The sequence below is a fragment of the Tyto alba genome, unplaced genomic scaffold (assembly GCF_018691265.1).
Source record: "Tyto alba isolate M040663 unplaced genomic scaffold, T.alba_DEE_v4.0 Super-Scaffold_28, whole genome shotgun sequence".
NCBI lineage: Eukaryota > Metazoa > Chordata > Aves > Strigiformes > Tytonidae > Tyto > Tyto alba.
Window position 1 is genome coordinate 5,684,699 of NW_024881302.1, and position 22,657 is coordinate 5,707,355.

The 22,657-nt window shown below is 43.3% G+C and overlaps 1 protein-coding gene across 3 annotated transcripts in view; it reads left to right on the plus strand.

The window, feature by feature from the left end:
• The first annotated feature begins 4,558 nt into the window (after positions 1-4,558).
• TTYH3 (tweety family member 3) overlaps positions 4,559-22,657 on the plus strand; it is a 78,701-nt gene continuing 60,602 nt past the window's right edge. Inside the window, exon 1 of one of the 3 annotated variants that reach the window (XM_042798508.1) lies at positions 4,559-4,809. In XM_042798508.1, coding sequence (XP_042654442.1) covers positions 4,687-4,809 — 123 coding nt within the window. In that variant the 5' untranslated portion in view covers positions 4,559-4,686. The remainder of the gene's footprint in view (positions 4,810-22,657) is intronic. The other 2 variants (XM_042798506.1, XM_042798507.1) reach the window with 2 other exon arrangements.

Consider the following 22,657-nt stretch of genomic DNA (forward strand, 5'->3'; position numbering starts at 1 on the left):
GAAATATCTTAAATAATTAAACAGAAACTATGAGTGACAAAACAAACGAACAAAGTGCAATTTGAGCTGTGTTATTCTTTCCTTTTTATATTCACTTATTTGCTAATTTGCTGAACTTACTGAACTGCAATGGGTCTTGCTGCGATTAGAGAGAATTTGCCAAGCTCCTTTGTAATTGTTTTGTTGCAATTAACTAAATAATAGAATGTTCTGTGTGTTGCTCTCTGGGGAAAGGAAAGGAGCAGGCAGGTGCTTTGCAACAGGATTTCCACATCTTCCACACATTTCTCTGGAACTCACCAAGTATAAAAAGACTGGTAGGACATGAGAGAGAGAGTATTACACCTCAGGACTGTAAATGACAGAATTAACCTTTTCTTATTATTTGAGTTTGCATAAAGCTTTTTATGCTGGTCCTGATTGTGGCAATTCTCTTTTTAAACCTGTAAGTCTGTAGGAGGACTTCAGAGGAAAGCAATAAAGACCCAGATGTACGTTCCTGTCTGCAGCTGCCTCCACTCGGGGGAAATCCTTCAAGCTGGGAGGAGAAGTCAGCTGGGAAGATCCCTGGCAATGTGGCTTTGCTGGGGAGAGCAGAGGCTGCAGACTGAGCTGTTGTGGAGGGGGCAGTGAAATCTGGGGGAGGCTGGAGAGCAGCCCTGGCTTTGTTATTTCCTTTGACTTTCAGCAGAAAAATACAGAGGAAGCCCTGGGAGGAGAGGAAGGGTATTGTTAATCGAGGCACAGTCTAGCTCAGTGGGAAGGAGGCATGGCTTGATGTAAGGGCAGGGTTCCCGGAGCGGCAGAAGCAAGCGATGCAGAGGTGTTGCCGAACAGTGGCAGCTGAGTGTCGAGAGACAGTTGTCTTGCTGAGCTCCCTCTGATTGTCCATACTTTAGTCCCTAGTCTCAAGAGGGTATCTCATCCATCTGCTGGCACTTGGAGTTCAAACTTGCCTTTTTTTTGTTTTGTTTTGTTTTTAATCTGTATTGTTGGCTAAAACCTTTCATAACATATATTAGGTCTGACAGTCAGGGGAAGACTCCGCAATTCACAGTATATTAAAAGCTGGATTATTTCATTTCATAGTGAATAAAAAAAGCCAGGGGTATGGGATTGCTGTTCTAAAAGGTGCTCTCATGGCAAGTATCACATCAGCAGTAGGGGTGTCTGGAGTCAGAGAGAAGCTTGTGAAGAGTGAAAAATGGTGCGTTTTTAGGAGTGCTTTTGCAGGCTGCCTGATGGCCTCAAGGAGACAGGGGACAGCACTGGCTGCCTTATTTTGGAGGTTTAAACTAGTCTTTTTATCTTCATTGTCTTTAATTTGAGACATTTCTCACTTGCCTATTTTGACCAGTGATTCTTTGGCAAAGTCACTGTAAAAGCAAGTTAGTGAAGGCTAATACGGCTCTTAGGGTTACTTTTCAGCAGGATTACCAGCTAACAAGCTGACATTTGCAGTTTGCTTTGGTTGATTGTAGAACTGCTTTCCATGCAGGGGTGATTTACTGTTAGTTTTTATTCCTGGGATGTCACAGTAGTGGCTTGTTTGTTCATCTTGCTTTGGTAAAACAGAGTGTACCTATTTGTATGGGGAGAAAAAAAAGGCTGGCATAATCTAACCATGAGAGCCTTGATAACGGTCTTGTCATGTAATCAAAAATTACCTGAATAGGATCAAATGGGAGATGCTAGACATCTAAGAAATGGGAACACTACTTCGTGATGTAGTACAACAGGCTGAAGTGCCCTGCCATGGAAAGTACAGCTAATCCTGTGGTTTGTCTCTTATTCCTAGTTTGCTGAATGAATTTTACTCTTCATTTTAATATTTTCCCATATTATTATAAATAATTGTGAGGGAGGAATTAAAACTGTTGATGTCTCTGTTTCTCTGTAGTTCCAAATCCTCATTCTACATTAATTTAATCCAGTTGTCTCCACAGCAAATGGTTGAGAGAGGCATGCAGACCAGCACTGCTGAGCCTGCTCCCTTTCCCACTTACCCCTTGCTCCCTGTATGGTGCCTCAAACTGCTGCGCTGAGACTCTGGTGCTTACACCCCCATTTAATAGCAACCAGCTTTTTCTGTCATTTGTTTCAAAATGTTTTGTTAGGTTTGATTTACATCAATGCTGTCAAACAAGATCTCAGTGTGGAGTGCTTGTTGCATCTGCTTCTATTCTGCATCCATCATTTTGCTGACAAAGGTACTTGGACTCGCAGCCTGGTGGGTTTTCAATCTATCCAGAGGCCTGTGGCAGCACTAACATCTGCAGGAGAGATTACAGCCTTGAGTGTTGTAGGGCAGAATTCCATAAACTCTGTAGCAACAAGTGGCTTACACAGAGAGATCTCTTGTCCGCAGTGCTATCTTTCCACTCCTTGTCTCCAGGTTGTCTGAATGTAAAATATGTTAGATCTTTGGGTTTTAGAATAATTCTTTCTTCATCTTTGCTGGCCCATTGGGGAAAGAAAAAAAAAAAAAAAAAACACAATTGGCTGTTGTTCAGCTTGTTGTTCAGCTGTCCTCTTGCAGAAAAATAAAAACTTGTTTGGACAAGGCTAGAGAGAGTTGAGGTCTTATATCTTGTACCCTTGTATATCTTGTACTTGTGCACATACTGCGTGGCTGTGAACTCTCTGACGTGTGCCTTAATGCTATTTGTGAACAATAAGATTTCTTTTTAGTTCTGTTGATAATACTCATGAAAATCATGTCCTAGTCAAAAGTTATTAGAGTTGATGTTATATTTCAGAACACCAGCAGAAATATGTTTATTTGGTCCTAATGTGTTAAATAGCCCATTTTAGCATTTTTGCACTCCTTATTTATAAAATGCATCAGTGAGGACAGCGTAAAGCATAAAGTCCTAGCTGCATTTGGGGAAAGTAATAAAATCATACTTGCAAGAAATGTCTCTATAACATCTACTGACCTTCCACCATTTAGGAGAAAAAAGCAGTTGGTATTACCCTTTTTTTACAAACAGGATATACCACACTCTAATATTTTGTGAGGCTTCCTGTGTCATAACGCTTTCTAATTCAAAACAGAGGTAATGGGATGAGGGTTTCTCAAATGATGACCTGTGAGACAATTGCTTGAAGGCTTTTCGAAGGCTGTATAGTCCTTTTTCCTCTTCCAATTTGCACTGAGTGATATTTAAAACACATTGTTTTCAGCTTGTCAAATCAGCAGTGGGTGAGGTGTGCTGCTGCAGAGCTGGGATGGGGAGACTTTGGTTTGTATGACCGCATGGAGAGAGCAAAGGCCCGGGAGATAGTCTGAATAGATTGGCCAAGTTCAGGAACTCCTGAATTAACGCTGGACCATACTACATAGAGCAAGAATTAAATTATTTGATCTACTCCTTTTAAAAGAAAACAGCAAACATTTTTATACATTTCAATTGTAACAGGAACAGTACAATGTTCATAATGAAGCAAATGGATTGGAGATTGCTGCTTCTTACTGCTGTTATCTTTTCTATTTTATGCTGCTATCCTAACGTTATCCAAAGCATTTATGTACTTACTGGTTTCTGACACGTCCTCCCTGAGAGGGTGTGCTCGTATTTTTTACTTTTAAGACTAAAAAGAGTTTGGTTATGTTCTGTTTAGAAATAAATTAAAAGCCTTTCCCATCGGGTCAGAGTATAATCCTTGGGAAAGTGGTGTCTGCGCGGCTCTGTGGGGAGCACAACACATGCTGATCTGTTATGCACAACTGCTGTGTTATGCAGTAAGATGCCATCATTGCTTAAATACTTAGGTGTTTAATTCATGGCTCTGATTTACGTCATCATCAAAACAAGCTGAGAATTCCAAGTCCATTGGCGTTAATGAAGCAAGGTAATTGGCTTTGGGTCAGGGTCGGAAAGAGGCCAAACCTTTGCCTGCGGAGAGAATGGTGGAAGCTAAACCAGAGCGTTCCCTGTCTCCATCAAACAGGTGAAGACTGGCCACACTTGAAAATCACACGAGGGGCCTGTCTACATCTTTAGACACCTCGATACTTCTAGAAATTTGCCCGAGTTGTGGCAAAACTGAGACAGGCTGGGGAAGCAAACAGGGAGCCAGTGCCACAGGAATGAATGGGAGCGCACCAGCTCCGGTGAGGGTGCTGGTGTCTGAGGCTTTTCCTTGGCACCGCTGAGGGAGGTAAGGCGCCAGGCGGTTGGGTGTCTTTCGGGGTTATTTTGGAGGGAAAGGGAGAAGAGGGGGACATGGTTCGAGGCCGGGTGTGGGACGCCGACCCTCTGGGCCGTGCCCCCATAGCGTCATGTTACCACCCGAGACGCGGTGGCGGAGAGAAACGGCTGCCGGCGGGCACGAAAGGCGGCCGGGCCCGGCCCGGCGGCCGCCCGAAGCGGGGGAGCCCTGAGGGGCCGGGGGAGCCCTGAGGGGCCGCGGCGGGCGGGGCGGGGCGGGGCGGGCCGAGGCGGCGCCAATGGGAGCGGGCGGGCGGTGCCGGGCGCGGAGGCGGTGGAGCCTCTCGGCGAACAAAGAGGGAGCGAACGGCGCGGCGGGAGGGAGGGAGGGAGGAGGCGGGGGGTGCCGGCCATGCGGGGCCGCCAGCCGGGGCGCGGGTGAAGAGGGAAGGAGGGAGGCGAAGCGAAGGGAGCGGCGGCGCTTCCATGGCCGGCGGGTCGGGGTGAGGCGAGGCGAGGCGGCGCGGTGGGGATGGCGGGCGTCAGCTACTCGCCGCCCTGGTGGGTGAGCCTGCTGCACCGCCTGCCGCACCTCAGCCTGCGCTGGGAGCTCACCGCCGCCGACTTCCGACCGCACGACGCTGAGTACCAGCAGGTAAGTGCCGCACGGGGTCTGGGGGAGGTGTGTGTGCGTGTGCGTGGTTATGTCCCGCCTGGGGGCCCCTCACAGCCCGCGCGGGTTTGTACACCCGTGGGCTGTGCGGGGTTGAGGGTGCAGAGGGGGCTCGGCCCGTCTGGGGGGGGTGTGGAGGAGGAGGAGGAGGGGGGGGGCTCCGCGTGGGCCCGTCGGGTGGGTGTCTGTGGGTGCCATGTCTCCCCAGTTCTGTGGGGTGCGTGTCCACCCCACGGGGGGCAGGTTGTAATGCGGGGAGGGTCTTGGGCCGGGGGCAGGAGCCGTCCCCCGGCGGGGTGAGCAGGAGCCCCGAGCGGCTGGCAGCTCGCTGGAAGCACCAAGTTCTTGGGAGAAGGCGAAGCGGTGCCCTGGGAGGGGGGGCGGGGGCAGCCCTGGCCAGGTGCCCTCGCCAGGTCCCCGCGCTGCCCAGGCGAAGGCACCGGCCCGGCCCGGTGCCCCCCTGGCCCGATCACACCCGCTTATCGCCGGTGATAACTGCCCTGTGTCCTCGTCATCGATCCCGCCAGCCCCGCACCGCCGCGACCCGCAGAGAGGCCAGCAGTGCCTTTATAAAACCGACTTACTGCCTGCTGGAAAACAGATGACTTAATGCATGAGAGCGGCATTACCATCAAGTGCACAGGAAGATGCTTGCAGAATACTTGTGTGCTGCCTTTTTTTTTTTTTATTTATTTATTGCTGCTTAGCCTGTATCCCGTGCTTGGTTGGCTAGGCATGTAATTAAAATGATTGTGGAGTGAATCTGTGTGCTCTAACATCTGTGTTCTCTGCTGTCATCTTGGAACTGAGCTGCAGTGACTCTGCTGCCTCGTTTTGCCACAGTCTCCGGTTTTGAAAACACCATTTTGCTTTTCTGAACATACTTGCAGTGTCCTATATACACAGCCTGCTATCATGCACGCAGGCAGAAAGGCTAGGACGTCTAAATGATTCTCATGTACCCTAGAAGTAAAAGGTATTTAGAAATACTTTGGAAAGCAGTATGTGTTGGCTTTTTGTTTTAAAAAGATGAACAGATCTGTGGGCTGAAGCTAGAGCAATATGTGAGAGATGTATTTAAAGAGCAATGGGTAGATACAAAGAAACATCTTTAAACTAGTAAGCAAAACAGATTTTTGACCTAACTTTCATATTTGGGGCTTCAATTTGTTAATTTGTTTTAGTTCCCTTGACTTCAAGATGGCCACACACAGATGTAATGCTGCATAGCAGCTTAACTGTATTTCCATGACCTCAGAGGGTAGCTGCCTTTAAAACAAGGTATATGAGATGCTGAAGATCAGAAGTTAAGTTCATGGAAAGGTGTTCTCGGGAGCGTGTTATCATGAAACAAGCACTTGTTGACCTCTGAATAGACAGCCAATGTACTGTTTTTCACTTTAATTGCTTAAAAGCATTCCTCTCGACAATCTGGGGTTGTGTTCATTTGTTAGATAATTTTTCTACAGTAATCATATTCTGACTTAAAGCCTTCTGCTGTTCTCCTCCTGTGTAGCTGTCTCCCCTGCCTTGATGATATTAAGGACTTCTTGCACAGCCATAGATGGCCTTTTAAGTCTTAACGTCAACCCACAAGAAAATGTCTTATCAAATCTAGACTTGAATGTCTGGATTACTGAAGCGCCTGTCATCAAGAGAATGATTTGAGTAGCAGCAGCTTTGCTGGTTTCGGCATTGGTGAGGGATAGCAAGCAGGCTCCAGTAATGCAGCCCGTGTTATCGGTGTCGCCAGTTATATAACAAAGCTGCTGTGGCTCTGTGAGTTGACTGTGGAGTTCATAGCCATGTAGATTAATTCTAATACAGTGAAACAGGGAAACCTAATCCAGTAGTGGGGACTGTAATGCTAAATGCTCTCTCATGCTTTAAATTGTTCTGAAGGCCTTTTGGTTTGAATTCTAGCTTTTTCTATTAGCTTTGTTATGAATTTGCCTCTCTTGCTCTGTTTGCAGCCTGTGCTGGCATAGTCTCCCCTTTTCTTTAGGAACCTTTCATAATTAGCTGTCAAGATCATATATGTCCTGAAAGTAAGAACGTCCATTTTTAAAATTTAAATTCTGCACATTTTTCTTTTCTTTGTAGGTCTTATTGGCACAAATTGTGTATATTTTTGTTTTATACTCCATCAGTGGTTGATACCCTGGTTCTTAAGTATAATCTGTTAAACTTCACGTTGGGTTTGAATTCTGCAGTGGCTGAAGAGAGGTCAGCGGGGGATGCTAGCTGGGAGTTTATGGGGATGGGAAGGGGCAGAGTGTCCCTAGATGTGGTAAGGAAGGATCACCTTTACTAAATTGAAAATACTTTTAAGTTTCCATGACTTCAAGTCATCAGGTAGCTAGACTGTTATCATACATAGGCATACAGCAGGGCTCGGTGTCTGTTCTTAGTTCTGGTTTGTGATGAGGAAGGAAGCAACATGTCCTATCTGATTCTTCACTGCTTCTCTAGAAAAGATTTCCCAAGCCATGACCAAGGGAAAACATTGCTTTCCTTCTAAAGCTGATTTCTTTACTAACGTCTTAGTAAAGACCTACCTTTTTTTTGTACCTGTGTTTTGATGATAGGCTTTGAACTTGTGCATCAACTGAACATCGCATTTCAACCAAAAGTGAAATACAGTGGCTTGGATTTGAATGTTGTCCTGTCACTTGTTGCAGTGCCACATGCTCCTGCAGGTGAGGAGGCTGCTGATTTAACAGGCTTTCCACCTCTACCTAGCCAGGATTACTGTAATGCGCAAGCTACTATTCCACTGAAGCAGCAGACAAGCTATTGTCTCCTGAGACCTCTCTGAAGCACATGTAGGTTGTAGGTAAGCACATATGGGCCAGCCATTGAAGTCTAGGTCTTTGTTGTGTCTTCTGGGACCCTGGATGATGGGGGCTATCTAGAAGGATGTAGATCGAATGGCTAGTTACGCTGTTCTGTCCCATGTAGTCCCTTTCATCAGAGCAGAGAGGGTACCTGCTGTGCACCGGCCTGTCTCGAGGCGGCTGTGTCCATTGTGTACCAACCTACAGGGGCTTCCTCCTTTTGTCTGAGAGCATGAGAAATACTTATGGCAATGTTTGTTTCCAAGGGCTGAGATCAATGCAGCTGCAGGTTTTGGCGCATACCTTCTTCACCTGAGTCGGTCTCTAAAATGCTCTCTCTTGGTGTTACTTACTTCTTATCTTCTCCCACAGCGTATCTTGTTGCATTATGTTAGAACAGTGTGTGCGAATGTGGAGGAGCAGAACAGATCCTTCCCCTCTGGACTAGATTGTTTAAAAATGTATGTGTATATGTATGTCCTTCAGATGCTTTGCTGCTGTCATGACAAGCTGTGGACAACCGTGCAACTAGTTGTTTCCTTTTTCTGGAGGTAAGCTGCAATGCAGAATGAGCTGGGGTTGTGATCTTTCTTCTCCAGGGGGTTTGGCATGCTGGTGAGTCCTGTCAGAGCTGCCTTCATGTGCTGCTTGCAGGACTTGCTCCATAGAGTCATCCCTATAGAGGATCTTATCAGACCAGTTCTTTTCCTAATCCTCCCATGAATCATTGGGGTTGGCGATATCTTGATATGAACGGTTTTGTTCTGGCTGTATTCTCATCTGAGTCATACTGCAGTGCTCTGCAAAGCCTTTTCATTGTGTAGTGAGTCACAAACTCTGGAGTGAAGGGAATGTAAAAATGGAGCAAAGCTCGTGTTCTTTCTGACAGCATCATGCTAATACCAGTGCTGGTCTCTGTGCCTTTTGCTGCAGAACAAATGATGATGATCTTACCAGTACTGTCCACTTACTTTCCAGTTCATTTAATCAGACCAGTAAGACGGGCCTGAGACTGCTGCTGTCACTAGTTTGATCTATTTAGTAATGTAAGTACTTCTACTTGTGACTTAGTTGCATGGCATCGAATTCACTTTATTTCTCAGGGTAGAGTTGGTTAAGAGCCTTGAGGTAGTGTGGAGGTTACATGCTGGAAAGGAGTAGAGAAGCTGAATAGCTTTTTAATAACAGCACAACAACAGGTAATGGGATATCTGCTTGAGACAGGGGTCTTTGGTACCAGCAGAGAAGGAGCCTACAACACTTTATTGTAGCTCTTAAGTCTCTCTGTGTGCTGAGAAGTGTGCTATAAACAGTGAAGAAGAGGCTATAAAAGCTAAGCTACAGAGCACCTCAATTTGAACTTCTGTTTTGTTTTTTTTTTTTTTTTTTTTTTTTTAATTGCTGGAAAATGGCAGTGTTGACCTGGATCTGTGTGAACGCATAGGTTATGCGTAAATCAGGCTAGAATAAAGCAAAATTCTCCAGCATCTCTGAAACTCTTTCTTTGCACCACTCTCATGCTTTTTCTGTGAGAGTCAGAACTGTGACTGCATGGATAGTAGGTGTAATGGCAACTGTATGTGCTTTGAAAAAAGACTGGATGATTGATTCACACCAATTAAGATGCAGAACCATGCTAAAGGAAGCATTGCGAAGAACAGGGGTATGGTCTAGTCCTTGGTTTTGAGACTGTCTCTTTAGTGTTGTCACCCAGGAGTTTCATACATCTAGCATACATCTGTCAGTGCTTTTGTGGTGTAACGTTCTTTTTCTACTGCTGTTGAGGGGGGGATCCAGCAGTGAAAGGTGCTGTGTAAGCCCAATGATGCCTTCCTTTTTTGTTTTGCAGACTCTAATCCAAGGCATGTGTGTTTGAATTTGTAGGCAAAGGTTCAGCAAAGAATTAATTCTGTCAGGTATTTTCTGGCTCCATGAGGCTGTTTCCCTACACATAACAGATAGTGTCGTCTTTGGAAATATTTCTTGGCTGGAGAAACATGATGGAGCTTAAACTGCCAAAAAACTTGGATTAGAGAGATTGTTTTAGAACTTCCTCTACTGTACTGGCGTCTTATTTCAATTCTGAAACCCAGAGCCTTTCTGTAAATTGGAAACATGTGTATTAGTCAAGTTGGATGACGTGGTTTTGTCTAGTTGGCTCAAAGTCAGAGGGTAATGTGCCTTTCTTAAAGGGGTTAGACTGAAGGTTTCTTTCAAGAATAGATGGACCATTTCCAAGGTTTGATCAGCTATACTGCTGTAGCACCAGTTTGCTCATATTTCCAGAAAGGTTAGGTGACCCTGGTTAGTAGAATCCAATGTTTTCTAATTAAATTGAAGTTGATTTTAGGTTTTTAAGAACTGATGGCAAGCCCCTTTCTTTCCTTTACTCATCAGTCTTGGTTGCATGAGTAACCATGCAGTAATAGCTCTTCAGCAAATCGGTGCTGTAGTCCGATTCCTCTGTTCTGTTTGAGCTGAAAGAGCCTTTAGTAGGGAACTGCAGCATAATGAATAACCAAAAAGGTAGAATCAAGACAATTTTACATGGCTGTTTTTTACCGAAGGTAGACATATGGTGGTTTCTGTTGACCATACATCCAGTCATGCAGCAGCATATGGTATACAGACAGGAAAAAAAGTCAACCTTTGCCAGCTTTCTGTCTGCAGCCTTACTTTTTTGCTGACCCATGCTGTGCTGCTACGTTTTCAGATGGTCTCCTGAGAACTGACAGTTTCTGGAAACCCTGATTGTATATTACCTTACTCTAGTCAAAAAAAGTAACTGTTCTGAATGTATGGTTTTAGCAGACCAAAGTACACACAGAGGGGTAAAAGGTGACTTGGAGAAATGTGAAACACATTGTGGTGGGAGGAGGGATGGAGATGCAAGTGAGTGTGCAAAGATGTAAACCATGCTTGCTTCATCTGTGCAGAATCCTAGAAGTATTAATCCCGCACAGAGAAGATGCTTTTCCAGGCCCGGTGAGCTTCCCAGCCTTAGGAGACCTCTATGCATCATGTGTTGCTCTGAAAGTATCAACCTGGTTTTAGCTGGAATAGTATAACCAGAGTTAAAAGCATTAGTCTGGTCAGGTGGTGGCCAGCCACTAGAACCTTGGCATTTCTGCACCAAGACAACATTTGTTCTCTTGAAAATCCTCTATTTTTTTTTCTTTTTTTTTTTCTTTTTTGGTACATGACTGTAACAGCTTTTGTCTCCTGGTCTGTATTTAAGTACTTATGAAGTAAATCTTGGGTAATGCATCCACTAGCATTCTGGAGAAAGGACTAATCTAAATCAGTTCAGTCTTACCATCTCTTCCTTTTTTTTTTTTTTTTTCCTCAATTCTTAATGCCTCTTTGAGCAGAGGAAAATCCACACTCTTCAGGTTAACAAAAAACCTTTGTTTAAATGTTGATCCAATAAAACAAGCAGTGCTTCAAGCAGATGGTGTGGATTTTTAGTGCTCCTTATTTTTCATTATTAGGGAAAGTGAGAAATTCTCACTCAGAAGAACATATCCCATTAGGCATGACTCTGGAGATTAAGGGTGAGAAGTCAGGTGCTTTCCTCTGACTTAATCCCAAGGCTTTGAATGTGTATTAAGGAACTGTGCCGCAAATCATCTTGATCTCTTACTTGTATTTTGGGATTAGATTTATGTTTGAATCTGTAAACAAAAAATCTGTCTATTGAGAATGAGATAGACAAAAGTTATGGGCCTTTGTCACAGCAGGTTTCTTGACATATGCCTTCAGAACAGACAGTTGGAGGGACAAGCACCCTCCAATCCCTTGGAATTTCTCTCTTTTCTTTCTTTTGTTGTTTTTTTTTTTTTTTTTTTTTTTTTTAATTTTATTTTATTTTATTTTTTAATTTTTTTCCTTTTTCTTCTTGGACAAATCTAATTTTACACCTCTTCTTTCCCGCCCCTTTCCCCTACAAACGCACTTACTGATGGAAAGGGTAAAGTCCAGAATCAGTGGTTCATGCTATTTGTGTTGATGTTGTAAGACTGTGTTGTGGCAGAGCTTGCCCAGTCAGCTCTGTGTGACTTTTCTGGGGACACTTCTGTACCTGTGAGGATCAGTATGCTGAAGACTGAGCAGTGATGGCTAACACTTCTCCTGAAGTCATTCTTTTATATTCTTTGATGTCAAGTGAATAAGCATGGGTGGCTGCAAGCAAGCACTGAGTAAGATGGTGCTCACTCTTAATTTTATTGAGATGGAGGGGAGTCAGCATCTCATCTGTAACTGAACTCTTGATGACTGTCAATTCTCCTCTTGTTTCTGTTTTATCTTTTAATAGTAAACTTTCCACCAGTTACATTGAGATTTCCCATTCCCCTTGAGTGGTAAGGAGAACTTGGCTTGTTTTCAACTGAATGTAATTCCCATAGCTGGGGGAAGGGACGTGATGTCTGGGAATTTATTTGCTCTAAGATTCAGATGAGACTTGAGTAACTTTGGAATATATCAGGATTACTTTCTGTATTGAACTTTAGCTCTTAATTTTAAGACATGGATAAGACTCAAAATACTCAGGGACATATTGATATATGTTGGAGAATTGTCTCTAATAATAATAAAAACCCCAAAACCCAGTAACACTCCTTTTCTCTCAGGAAGGCTGGCTGTACTTTCTGGGCATGTCTTCCTACCAGTGATTTGTTTTAGCTGACAATGATGATTAACAAGACAGGTGAGCTAAAATCAAGGAGGATCAAGTTCATGCAAGACTTTTAGTCCTGGTGATGCACTCAGTTGACAGTCGAAAAAAGCCATCACTGTTAGAAATCCTTCCTTTTCCTCCACTTCAAGGAGTGGCTGAGATTGTTGGTTGTATTGCAGTGGTGAAAAACTAGGAATTGGTTACATTTATCCCCAAAACAGAAATAAATTCTGCTGCATGGTGAAAGGGTCTATGGGCATCTAGTGAATAGTCACTGTGAGGCAGTGCCATGCTGATGCTATTTCTTTTTTATTTATTTTTTCATATTAGATAAACTAGGAAGGAGTGAAGCAGAGTGCATGCACTTCCATGCTGCAAAGGCTTTAATTTCAAAGTTTTGGGTTTTTTTTTTTTTTTTTTTTAGATTTCTGGTTAATGAGCCACTTGTAGTTTTTGAGTCTGATCTTATAATTGTGAGCTTTGATGTTTGGTAAGCCACAAATGTGTGTGTTCTCGCACAGTAGTCATTTGTGTGTGTAAGGCTGCAAGGCCTCTTGCCAAAAAAAAAAAAAAAAGTTAGCATGCTATACATGGACACAGCAGTTGGTGTATCTTGGTCATGATACTTGTACTGATTCCCTTCCCTAAGTGCTTGGATATGAGGGTAACATTTATAATAATGTGTGCTTTCACATGGTTATCAGGTTGCTTGCTTCAGCAGATGTAATGTGTGCCAGACCTCTTTTAAGTTATTATTTTAACAAATGAGCATTTTTTGGTCAATATTAAGAGCGGCACTGAAACCAGCCAGGGGAAAGAGCTGACATTCCCCTTCACCCTCACTTAAACTGGAGCTGCACCCTCAGATTGTGATTTCCTCCGTCAGTGCTAAATGCTTTTTCTGGCTGATAAGTCTCAGAATGGTGCCACACGTGCATATGCATGAAAGTCCTTTGTAGTGTGAAATTAGGAATGAAAGATATTGCTAATCAGTCCTAACAATGCCAGACTTATTCCTGGACAAGGGGAAACGGGAATGTGGGGAATGGATGTTTCACAAATGTATAACACATTCAGGCGCGTTGTTATGCCAGTGTTGGTGTCTGTGCATGGCCACCCTTTTCAGTCTGTAAAATGCTGCTGTTCATGCAGAGAATTTAAACAAGCCTTCTATTCAACGCTGAAATTCAAAATAACACCAAAATCCAAATGGAGGCACTTCAGTTGCATAATAGTGTCTGTTACAAGGAGGACTCATTGCGGTAGATGATGTAATGTTCCCTAAGATAAGGCCCAAGCTGGAGGGGAGAGAGGGAGGCGGGTGTCAGTGAAGGAACCATTAAGAGGATTGGTAATGGTATCAAAGCTATCCGTAGCAAACCTGAATAGTTAATTAGCAAACCTGAATAATCCCTAAATTGATTAGGTTATAAGAGTACGTGTGAAAAAATGACCCATTGCTTGGTGCTACCTGTTTTCTCTGATGATTATAATTGCTTTAGTGTTGAACAGTAGATTTCTAAGTAATGCAGTGGGCAGAGTATGACCTCACCACACTTCATGCTCTTTTCTTGGGGTAAACTTTCGTGCAGTTTAAACGTGTGCTCAAGTTCCTGTAGCTGATTAGCAAGTATCAAAATTACCAGTTTTAGTAGCTAAGATTTCTTCAGTTTACCAAAGGGATGCTTTCTGTTGCATTGATGAAGTTGTAATGCTCTGCCTCTGGGCTGTGCCTGTAGTCTTGCTATTTAAGTGCTAGTCATAAGGGATGATGTTACTGTTCTGGGCTCTTGGGCATTTTTTTAGTTTCCTTCCTCCCTAAACTTAGGTTCAGCATATACTTACTTTCTTGAGCTTAGGAACAGCTCTTCTTTATGTTGCTTCCTCACTGCAAGTGCCTCTGCAGTCTCTTCTTGGACTGGCATTGTCAGAGGGGTGGCATATGATTCCCACCTCGCTTGTGCCCCCCCCAACCCCTTTCTCCCTTGTTTTACAGTATACACTCCAGGAAATGCTGAGAAAGTTGAGAGTAATGGAATTCATGAAATTCAAGCTGTGCTTCAATGAAAACGTGTTTTCAATTTCTGCCTCCTTGGGAGCCTGAGACTGAACTGTAATTGTTGGCGCGGGGTGGGGGCTGGGGCTGTGGATGAATGGAAGCGGTGGAGTCAGCGCTCTGCAGAGCCTCTTGCCCGGCATCTCGCTGCTTCTCGGCATTCAAAGGCTGGTGTGTGCTTTGTGGCAGCTTCAGGAAGCGTTTTTGTATTCAGCTGTCCAAAAGGCCCAGGCATTTTCCTACTGGGTTTGATCTGGCTGTCAGGGTCTGAATGACAGTGACATGTTGGAGAGCAATGTGATGGGGGAAGCATCAGCTGGGGGTGGTTTATCCCCACTCTCTGTTCTTGATCCTGCTCACGCTGTCCTTTGAGTGTCCTGCTGCTGATTAAGGGTGAGAATTATAATGGTGACTCAAAAGCCTTTGGTAAAACTCATTAATTCATTCCTCCTTTAATTAGACACCCAGCCAAGGGCTTATAATTATCAGAGCCTAGGAACGTTTGCAGCTGTAATAAGATGTGTTGCATCAATTGCAGAAATCACAGATTTTTAGCAAATGCAGATGTGGTGAGCTCTTACTTGGTTTGGTTTCAGTGAGGAACATGGAAGGGCACAGAAATGAAGGAAGTAGCTGAGAGTGCATAGTCGCTGACCTCTAGCCTAATCTTGCCTCGGGGTGTTGAACTAAGAGGAAAGGGTGGAGTTGTCCTGCTTATAAATATTTCTTTTCCTTGGGAGGTGTAAGAATGTGAATTTCAAGGATATTTCTTTTCCTTGGGAGGTGTAAGAATGTGAATTTCAAGGAGAGAAAAGAGGAAGGGGAGAGTCTAATGAAAAGTTACGCAAACATTTTTTCTTAAAACTTTAGCACCTGAGGAAATTTTACTTTTGGATTAAAAGTGTAACAGGAGCAGTTGCAGGCTTTGTAAACAGTGCCTGTTTTGCTGTTTGGAAGTTAGGGAATAGCCAAGTGTTTTACAACAAAAAGTATCAGGTACTTTTTTTTGAGTCTTCTGGGGAAAAAAAATCAATAGTAAACTTCCATTATTTTGTAATGTCTTCTTGTTTCTGAAATATGAAGGAAGGTAATTTTTAGAACTAATCTGTGTGCATGACCCCTGTCAACAGATGGGTACAGTCTTCTGAGAGAAGTTTATGCTATTTCTGTTGTCTTTGAAATACTTGAGCTTTTATTTTTTTTTTTTTTTTTTTTGCAGAAGAAGAACTAGAGGAAAAGCTGAAAGGACTTCAGGAAAGGGCTTGTTATTTCTACCCTATTGCAACTCTACTTGTAGTTATGATCACTGCAAATGTAACTGTAGATCCTGAAGACATGATCTCCTTTTGACTTTGGACTGACAGGCTGCCTGCCAAGTGCAAGCTATACTGAAAGGCATAGACCTAGGAAAAGGCTAGGGATGGAGAGAGCTGGTTGTCACAGGGCTTGGATAGATACGATTAAAAAGATAGGTTTGTTTTTTCTTAGGATTTGAACTTGCATAAGGTTAGACTGAATGTCTTGGACCTGAGTAAGTGGGAGCTGTTGCACAAGACTAGATTAGAGGTACTTCTAGTCAATGGCAAGTATTAATGCTCATGCGCCGTTAAGAGGGAAACCATTTCAGTTGTAGTAGGTGGCAGGAAAAAATGGATCAGCTGTGTTTTGGGTCTTTTTCTGTCTGGATTTAGTGAAAAGCAGAGATAGCATATCCAGTGAGGATGGAATGATTTGCTTGACACTTCCCTGTAGCTAAACAGAAGTCTTTACTTCAGATGAGAGTGCTATTTTAAAAGCACTGTGCAACACTTCCTATGTGCCTTTTAGTATTTCAGATTGTGACTGATGTATTATGTTTGTCCTTCTTGTCCTCTCCCCATACAGTCTGAGTTATTGTTGGCTTATGAGACCAAGTAGTGCACAGAGCTTGGTTTCGTCCCTGGTCTCTGCGGTCAGATACTCTGGATCACTGGCCATTCCTTATATATGTATATGTTAAAAATTTTTATAGGTTAGACAACAGATGTTGAATCAACCTGAGCAGACAAATTAGTGGGAGCAACAAATTTGCAAGGTTAAAATAGCCTTTAATTCTCCTAAGTACAGGTAAAGATCCTTGGCTGGTCTCAGAGCCCATGTTTTGGGGCAGATTGAGTGCTCTAACTGTGATCTTCTTGATCACTGCAAGGGCTGTTTTTTGAGTTTTTTTTAGCTTGACCTGCTACAAGTTAAAATCTCTTCAAACACAAACTCTTCAAAAGCATTTTAAATGCTTTAATATTAAAGGATAAACTAAAGGTGATGAATATAAAACATGTCCAGTGCTGTTGGCAAAATTCTTTGCATGGACAAGTGGTACTCTGGGATGTGCTTCCAATGCCTGTGCGTTAGCAGGCGGCTCTTAGAGAAGCTGTGTGAGTGATAGTAGATGCTGGGAGCATTCTGCTGAGGTGTAAATAACAAGGTTGGACAGTTTATGCTAGTTCTGCTGTCTTTATTAGTGCAGCTTAGCTTTTGCCTTAGGCGATATGGAGGTTATGGTAGAAAGAAGGGACAGGCTGTGAACTTGCCTCCTCTCCCAGCAGAAGATGATTAGAAGGTATGGGGATCTTGTTACCGTAATCCCCCTATGGCATGTTAATTCTTCTTGTCTGTGTACTTGTATCTTAAGTCTGAAATTCTTCCTGAGACAACTGCTTGCTGGGTCACATGTGTGCCTTACTCCAGTGTCCTTTCAACCTTTTTGGTGTTTGTGTGGATTTTGTTGCAGCTGTTTTAATTCAGTTGGCTGCTATAGTATTTCACTGCTGTTAATTTTGTTCTCAAAAAAATGTTGCTCTGAGAGACTGCTGCTTGTCTTATTACTGCTCCTAAATACATTTAATAGCTATTTGATAGGTATTGCATCTTCTGCCTGTGATTGACCCACCTCTTAATGTGTTCCCAGTGCTGAAAAGCATTGCAGATCCAAGTTTGTTTGGTGGGTAGATCTGAATCTTCTGCTGATGTCAGCTACGCTTTGGCCTGGGAGATGTGCCTCTTGTACCACAGCAGTGGCATATCCAACAGGTGAAATGTAGTTCTGCAGGTATAAGCTATGGGCAGGACTTTCAGCACTAACTTAATTATTATGTTTGATTTATTTGTGCTGGCTTCAGTAAAAGTGATCTTGATTATTTGATGCAATAAATGATATTTAAGGTTCCTAAGAAAGAACCAGTTTCAAGAATAGTCCTTAAACGCTCATCAAGGTTTGAGTTCAAACTAGGCATGTCTGTATTTCTTTTCCCTTTCAAATTGAAATTTGCTGCTTGATGTCTGATGGAGTGAATGCTGAGCTTTCTTTCTAATGCCTGTGCCTTCAGATGGGATCCACCAGCAGTTTAGTTCTTTACTTCCGATTCACAAACACATACCACCACTTCTTTGATGCTAAAACTAGTCCTACAAGACTCTCATCCTTGGGGATGTAGTCAACTAGCCTCTGACATGCTGTTGGCTTCTGGCAAGTCACTGGTCACTTCTCCTGGGAAAATAGAGATCCTGAGTATTTTCTGTGTAGCTGCACTCGGACCTTTGTCAGCATATGGTCTCTCCCATGTCCTATGAACATAGTTAACTGTAAACAAGGATGTGATCTTCTGGAAACTACGCTGTAGTCTTCATCTTTATTCTCAGCCAGGAATATTTTTTTCTGTTAGAACAGGACTCGTGAAACAGAACTGCAGTGTTGTTCTTTCTTATGTTGCAGTAAGGAATTATTACATGGTGCAAAGTTTGATGTTAACTGCAAGTTATATATTCTTCCTGTAGTCAAAACACTAACTATACTGGGATAAGACTCTTGTTCTTGGTGCAGCTGTGGTTTGGATTATGCAATGGCTGTTTGGGTTCTACTACAGTATTTCTGTATCACCTGATCTGGGTAAGTGTCCTGATGGCTGAAACTGTGCTATAGGCCAGGAAGAGTTCAGAGGCATGCATGTATACATACTTATATACCATCAGCTGGGGGAACAGTTCTAGCCACTGCATGTGAGCACCAATGCTGTACTCAAGGTGCTGGATCCTTGTACAATCCTGGCTTTAAATATCTAAAGCTCCTTCAGTGCTGCTGAGTGGAGTCTCAGTAGGTAGGAAAGTGTTTTGTTTGATTCCCAACTGCTTGGAAGGAATAGGGTCTTTGGGATCTTTATGCTGTGCTATTAGCTGTTGTGTATTTAACTTCCAGGCAGTACCTAGATAACCTCCTACGCTTGTGCCCCTGGTAAAGTGGCTTCCAAGTGAGGTTACACATTCCAGGCACGTACACTGTCCTGCTCTGCTAGCTCAAGCTGGGTTAGTCATGCGTCTCACCGAGTGTGTCAGATCTGAGATGGTCTGTCTCTCTTGCTTCTGCTCTCTGAATCCTTATGTAAAAGACAGTAATCAACAAAAGGGCAGTTAGAGTTGTGGAGCTTGGTTATATGATCTTGTCAATTCTTTCACCCTGGTCTTTGGACTAAGGAGATCGTGTTTTGAGTGTGGAAAAATTTTCATGGTCCTGGAAAAGTGGCTGGGACTGTACTGTTCAGCTGTAGGGCACTGTCTAAAATTAAGTAGTCGGAGCCAGTGACAGGAAAGTGAAAAATCTTATTTTTAGGAGAAAACCAAATGAAAACTTGATGCCATGCTATTCCTTGTGGTCATATTCTGCATCTGGAAGCTACTGTTAAATCTCTTAGTGCAATGTATACAAAAACCAGCTCGTGTTCCTTCACTTACATGTTTTCCACCTGAAGGTATAATCTAGTGACAATATAATCACTTCCACAGCAACCAGCATGTTGTAAACAGGATTATTGTGCCCAGTAAGGATGGAAGACACAAAGAATTTAGGAAGTATTCCCTCATATAAATACCCTTGTTAACACGGAGTGAAGAAGGGTAAGTAACGTATGTGCAGAGAGCAGCACCCTGCTTTGCGTGCTGTGTGGAGGAGCCTAGAGCAGGAGAGGAGGAAGGGCACACATGCATGTGTGTGGCATGAGGTGTGGTGCAACAAGACCTTAAGAAGGTGAATCTGTTGTTAGCAAGCCACTGTAAACCCTACAGAGAGCCTGGTACTGATCTCAAGGTGCAAGTGAGGTAGGCTGCCTTGTCTCAGCTAATGTGATTAAAACCCTGAAAGCACCAGGGACATATTCTAGCCATCTCTCTTCCCGCCTTCCTTCTTTCCACTTCCTCATCAAGAGCATCCTTGCCCTCCATTCTGGAGACAGTAAGGTTTGTCTTCTACAAAGTACTGCATTTTTCCCTGCTACTACTGTCTGCAGAGTTAAATTAAAATGCTTTCTCAATACGCATTCAAGCTTGCTTTTTCTTTTTAGGAAAAACTTGAGCTGGCTGTTTTATTGTTAAAGATGATGGAAAGAAACAGCAAAATCAAAAGCTTCTCTCCTTAGCTCCTTCTGCATTGAAGACTAACAGTGTCTTGTGACGTTCTTCTGCAGAACCATAAAAGAAAGAGAGCTACTTTACTTGAACACAGTTACTGCCAGAGGTATCGTGGTGGGTTTTATGCCACATAGAGCTGTGTGAGAACAGTTACGGAATGCTTTGTAAGAGTATTTGAGCAGATTCTCTGCTCTACTTTGTTCTGCAGTTTATGCACCACTTCCTTTCATTCAATAAAAAGCAACGTGAAGACATGAGAGTTATTGCAGATATTTGCTTTGTGGCTTGAGGGTATCTTATCTTGGGGCTGCTCAAAACTTTTCTAGTGAATTGCTCTCACTTTTTGCAGTGTTTGGATGATGTAATGAATGGTTCGATTGCTTCACTGAGTCAAAAGTACTGCTTGGCTCTTTCCCAGAAGCTTTAACACCTGCTAAAAGGGTGAAGAATTTCAGGCAACTGCTGCCAGCCCTTAAGTGCTGTGAAAAGTCTCTTGTCAAAGATCCAGTTTTCTCTATAGGTTGGGAGTCAGATAATGTTCCCCACTAATCCCATGCTGTTGGTCAGAGCAGATCTAACTCTGTATTGTTGCCCAAACTACTCTTCTTGTTTATGGTGTTTTTAGTGAGCTGAACTGAGTTTGTGGCAAGGGATCATGATCACTAGTGGTGATACAAAAGAGGTAACAGAGCTAAGGAGAGCATGGCTCTCTTTTTAGCTTCAGATAATCTGCGATGTATGTATTTTTGCTGCTGGTCCTGTACTTAGTGAGATCTGCCAGCTCCACCTGATTAGAGAATAAGCTTCAGTAAGAGATATTTTGAGTCCTAAACTGGAACTTATAGTTTTTGTTTCTTTTTGTTCCTGACTAGGATGCTCTCAGAAAATAAGTTCATAAATGAGGCTTAAAATACATGTCTATAAAGAGTAGAAAGAAAAACTCCGTATAGGGAAGGATGGATCTTAAGTTTGAGATATTTCAAGTGCAGGTTGAATGTCTGGTGCAACCTGGCTTAAAAATATGTATAAAAATACTCAAACGTGAAAAGATCCACCTGGCTCCCTTTTGTAGCATCTTTTATGGGAGAGTTCATAAACAGCCTGGGGGATTTTTGCTTACACTTTGATGAATTCCGCTTTGTGATAGTGTTCCAAACAGGCAAATTGCTGATCTGCACAGGTAATAAGGTACTTGGTGCTTCAGAAGAGTTATTTTCAAATGCAAAGTTGACTATGAAGATAAATGTAGGTATTAACACTGGAGGTTGCTATAAAGGTTAAGAAATGTGATTCACCAGTGAAGATAGCTGGCTGAAAGTCCATCCAGTCGCAGTAGTGAACTGAAAGACTGAATTAAAAATAAACAAAGCAGGAGATGGTTGGCAAATAGCAAATAAGTAACTAAGTACCCGTTCCTGGTGTAGATCTGATGAAAATGTGTTTCAGGAGCCACAACAGCCAGAAAAGGTGAGATCATGTATTTCTGCATTCAGCACTGGGGAACCTCTAACTTGAGAATGCTGATCTAGTGGCAGCCCTAACAGCTGGTTTTAAATAGCCTGGTTTTGTTTTTAAAATATCTGTAAGCACTCCCTGGAGGACTGGTAAATGCTATTTTTGTTGTTGTTTAGTGGAAGGGGCTGACCTGTGGACACACTGAAGTCATGGCAAGCACCACAAGGTGCGTGCTGGCTGGCTTGCCAAGCCAAAGGTCAGAGGAACCACAGGGATGGTTCATAGCAGAAATGGCCCACTGCTCGGCTGTCAGTGGCTGTGGTCTGGATGTTGTACAGGAGGCTGGATTAAATAGCTCTTTCCAAGAGTTTTCACGCTAGGAGTCTGTCCTGACTGTGTTGTTTCAAAGTGTTGCAGTACCTGAGTGCATAATAGTGAGTGGATGAGGCAGCTGGCTGTTGTCCATTGGATTTCTTCTTCCTTTGCTGGATCCCTCCTCATACTTCCAGTTTGAATGTCAGGGAGCTGTGTTTCTAACCACAGATGTGAGGTTAAAAACAAAACATCAGAGTGAAGAGTCTGTGCTCCTGCGTTTTCTTTCTGAAAGACATTGTAATAAAGAAGTCTGCCATTCTTCTGCCAGTCAGTAGTTGTGAAGATGTTGGAGGAAGAGAGCCTGGTTTGTGGTTAGAATTTAAAGTCCCTCACATGGCCATGGGAGGACCTTGTGAGCAGGGAGCACTGCAGCCTCGTTCTTGAGCTGATGCTGGTGTGACTGCTTGTTGGGTCCTGCTCTGGCGCTGCTCTTACTCGTGTGGCAGATGCAGATGTTGTGATGGGGGTGTGTTCACAGCAGCTGTTTTGAGTGAAGAAGCATTTCCCTTGAGGTCTGTTGGGTGGCTGTGCAACACCTTGGACTTGACCTGTTAAGCTCTTCAGCTGTAGTGCTTCAGGCTTGGTGTGATTCTTCATGGATAGAAAGGGTTCATCTCAAGCCCTGGTTATTAATCCAAAGGTAGCACTGAGAAGACATGGAAATATACAGTAATTACAGTATACTTAGCTTGAGACAAAAGAAGCATAGCTCAGGATTACACTGTGAGAGGGGAACTATCAGCCAATTTAGGTTGTGAAAGAAAATGTACTTCCTTCTACTACTTTATAATTTTGTCCTCATTGAGTAGTGTTGCTGCTGCTGTCTGAAGGAAGGCTTCAGCATGTTTGAGGTTTTCAAGGTCAAATGCAGAGGGCTGCTGACTAGTAAGAGTGTCTGTTGGTGGGAGGATGTGATGTTTTCAAAATGCAGAACTGCAGTAGTGAGATGAATAGCCTTTTAGTGGGTGGAGAAATGGGGAAAGTCTCCGTATC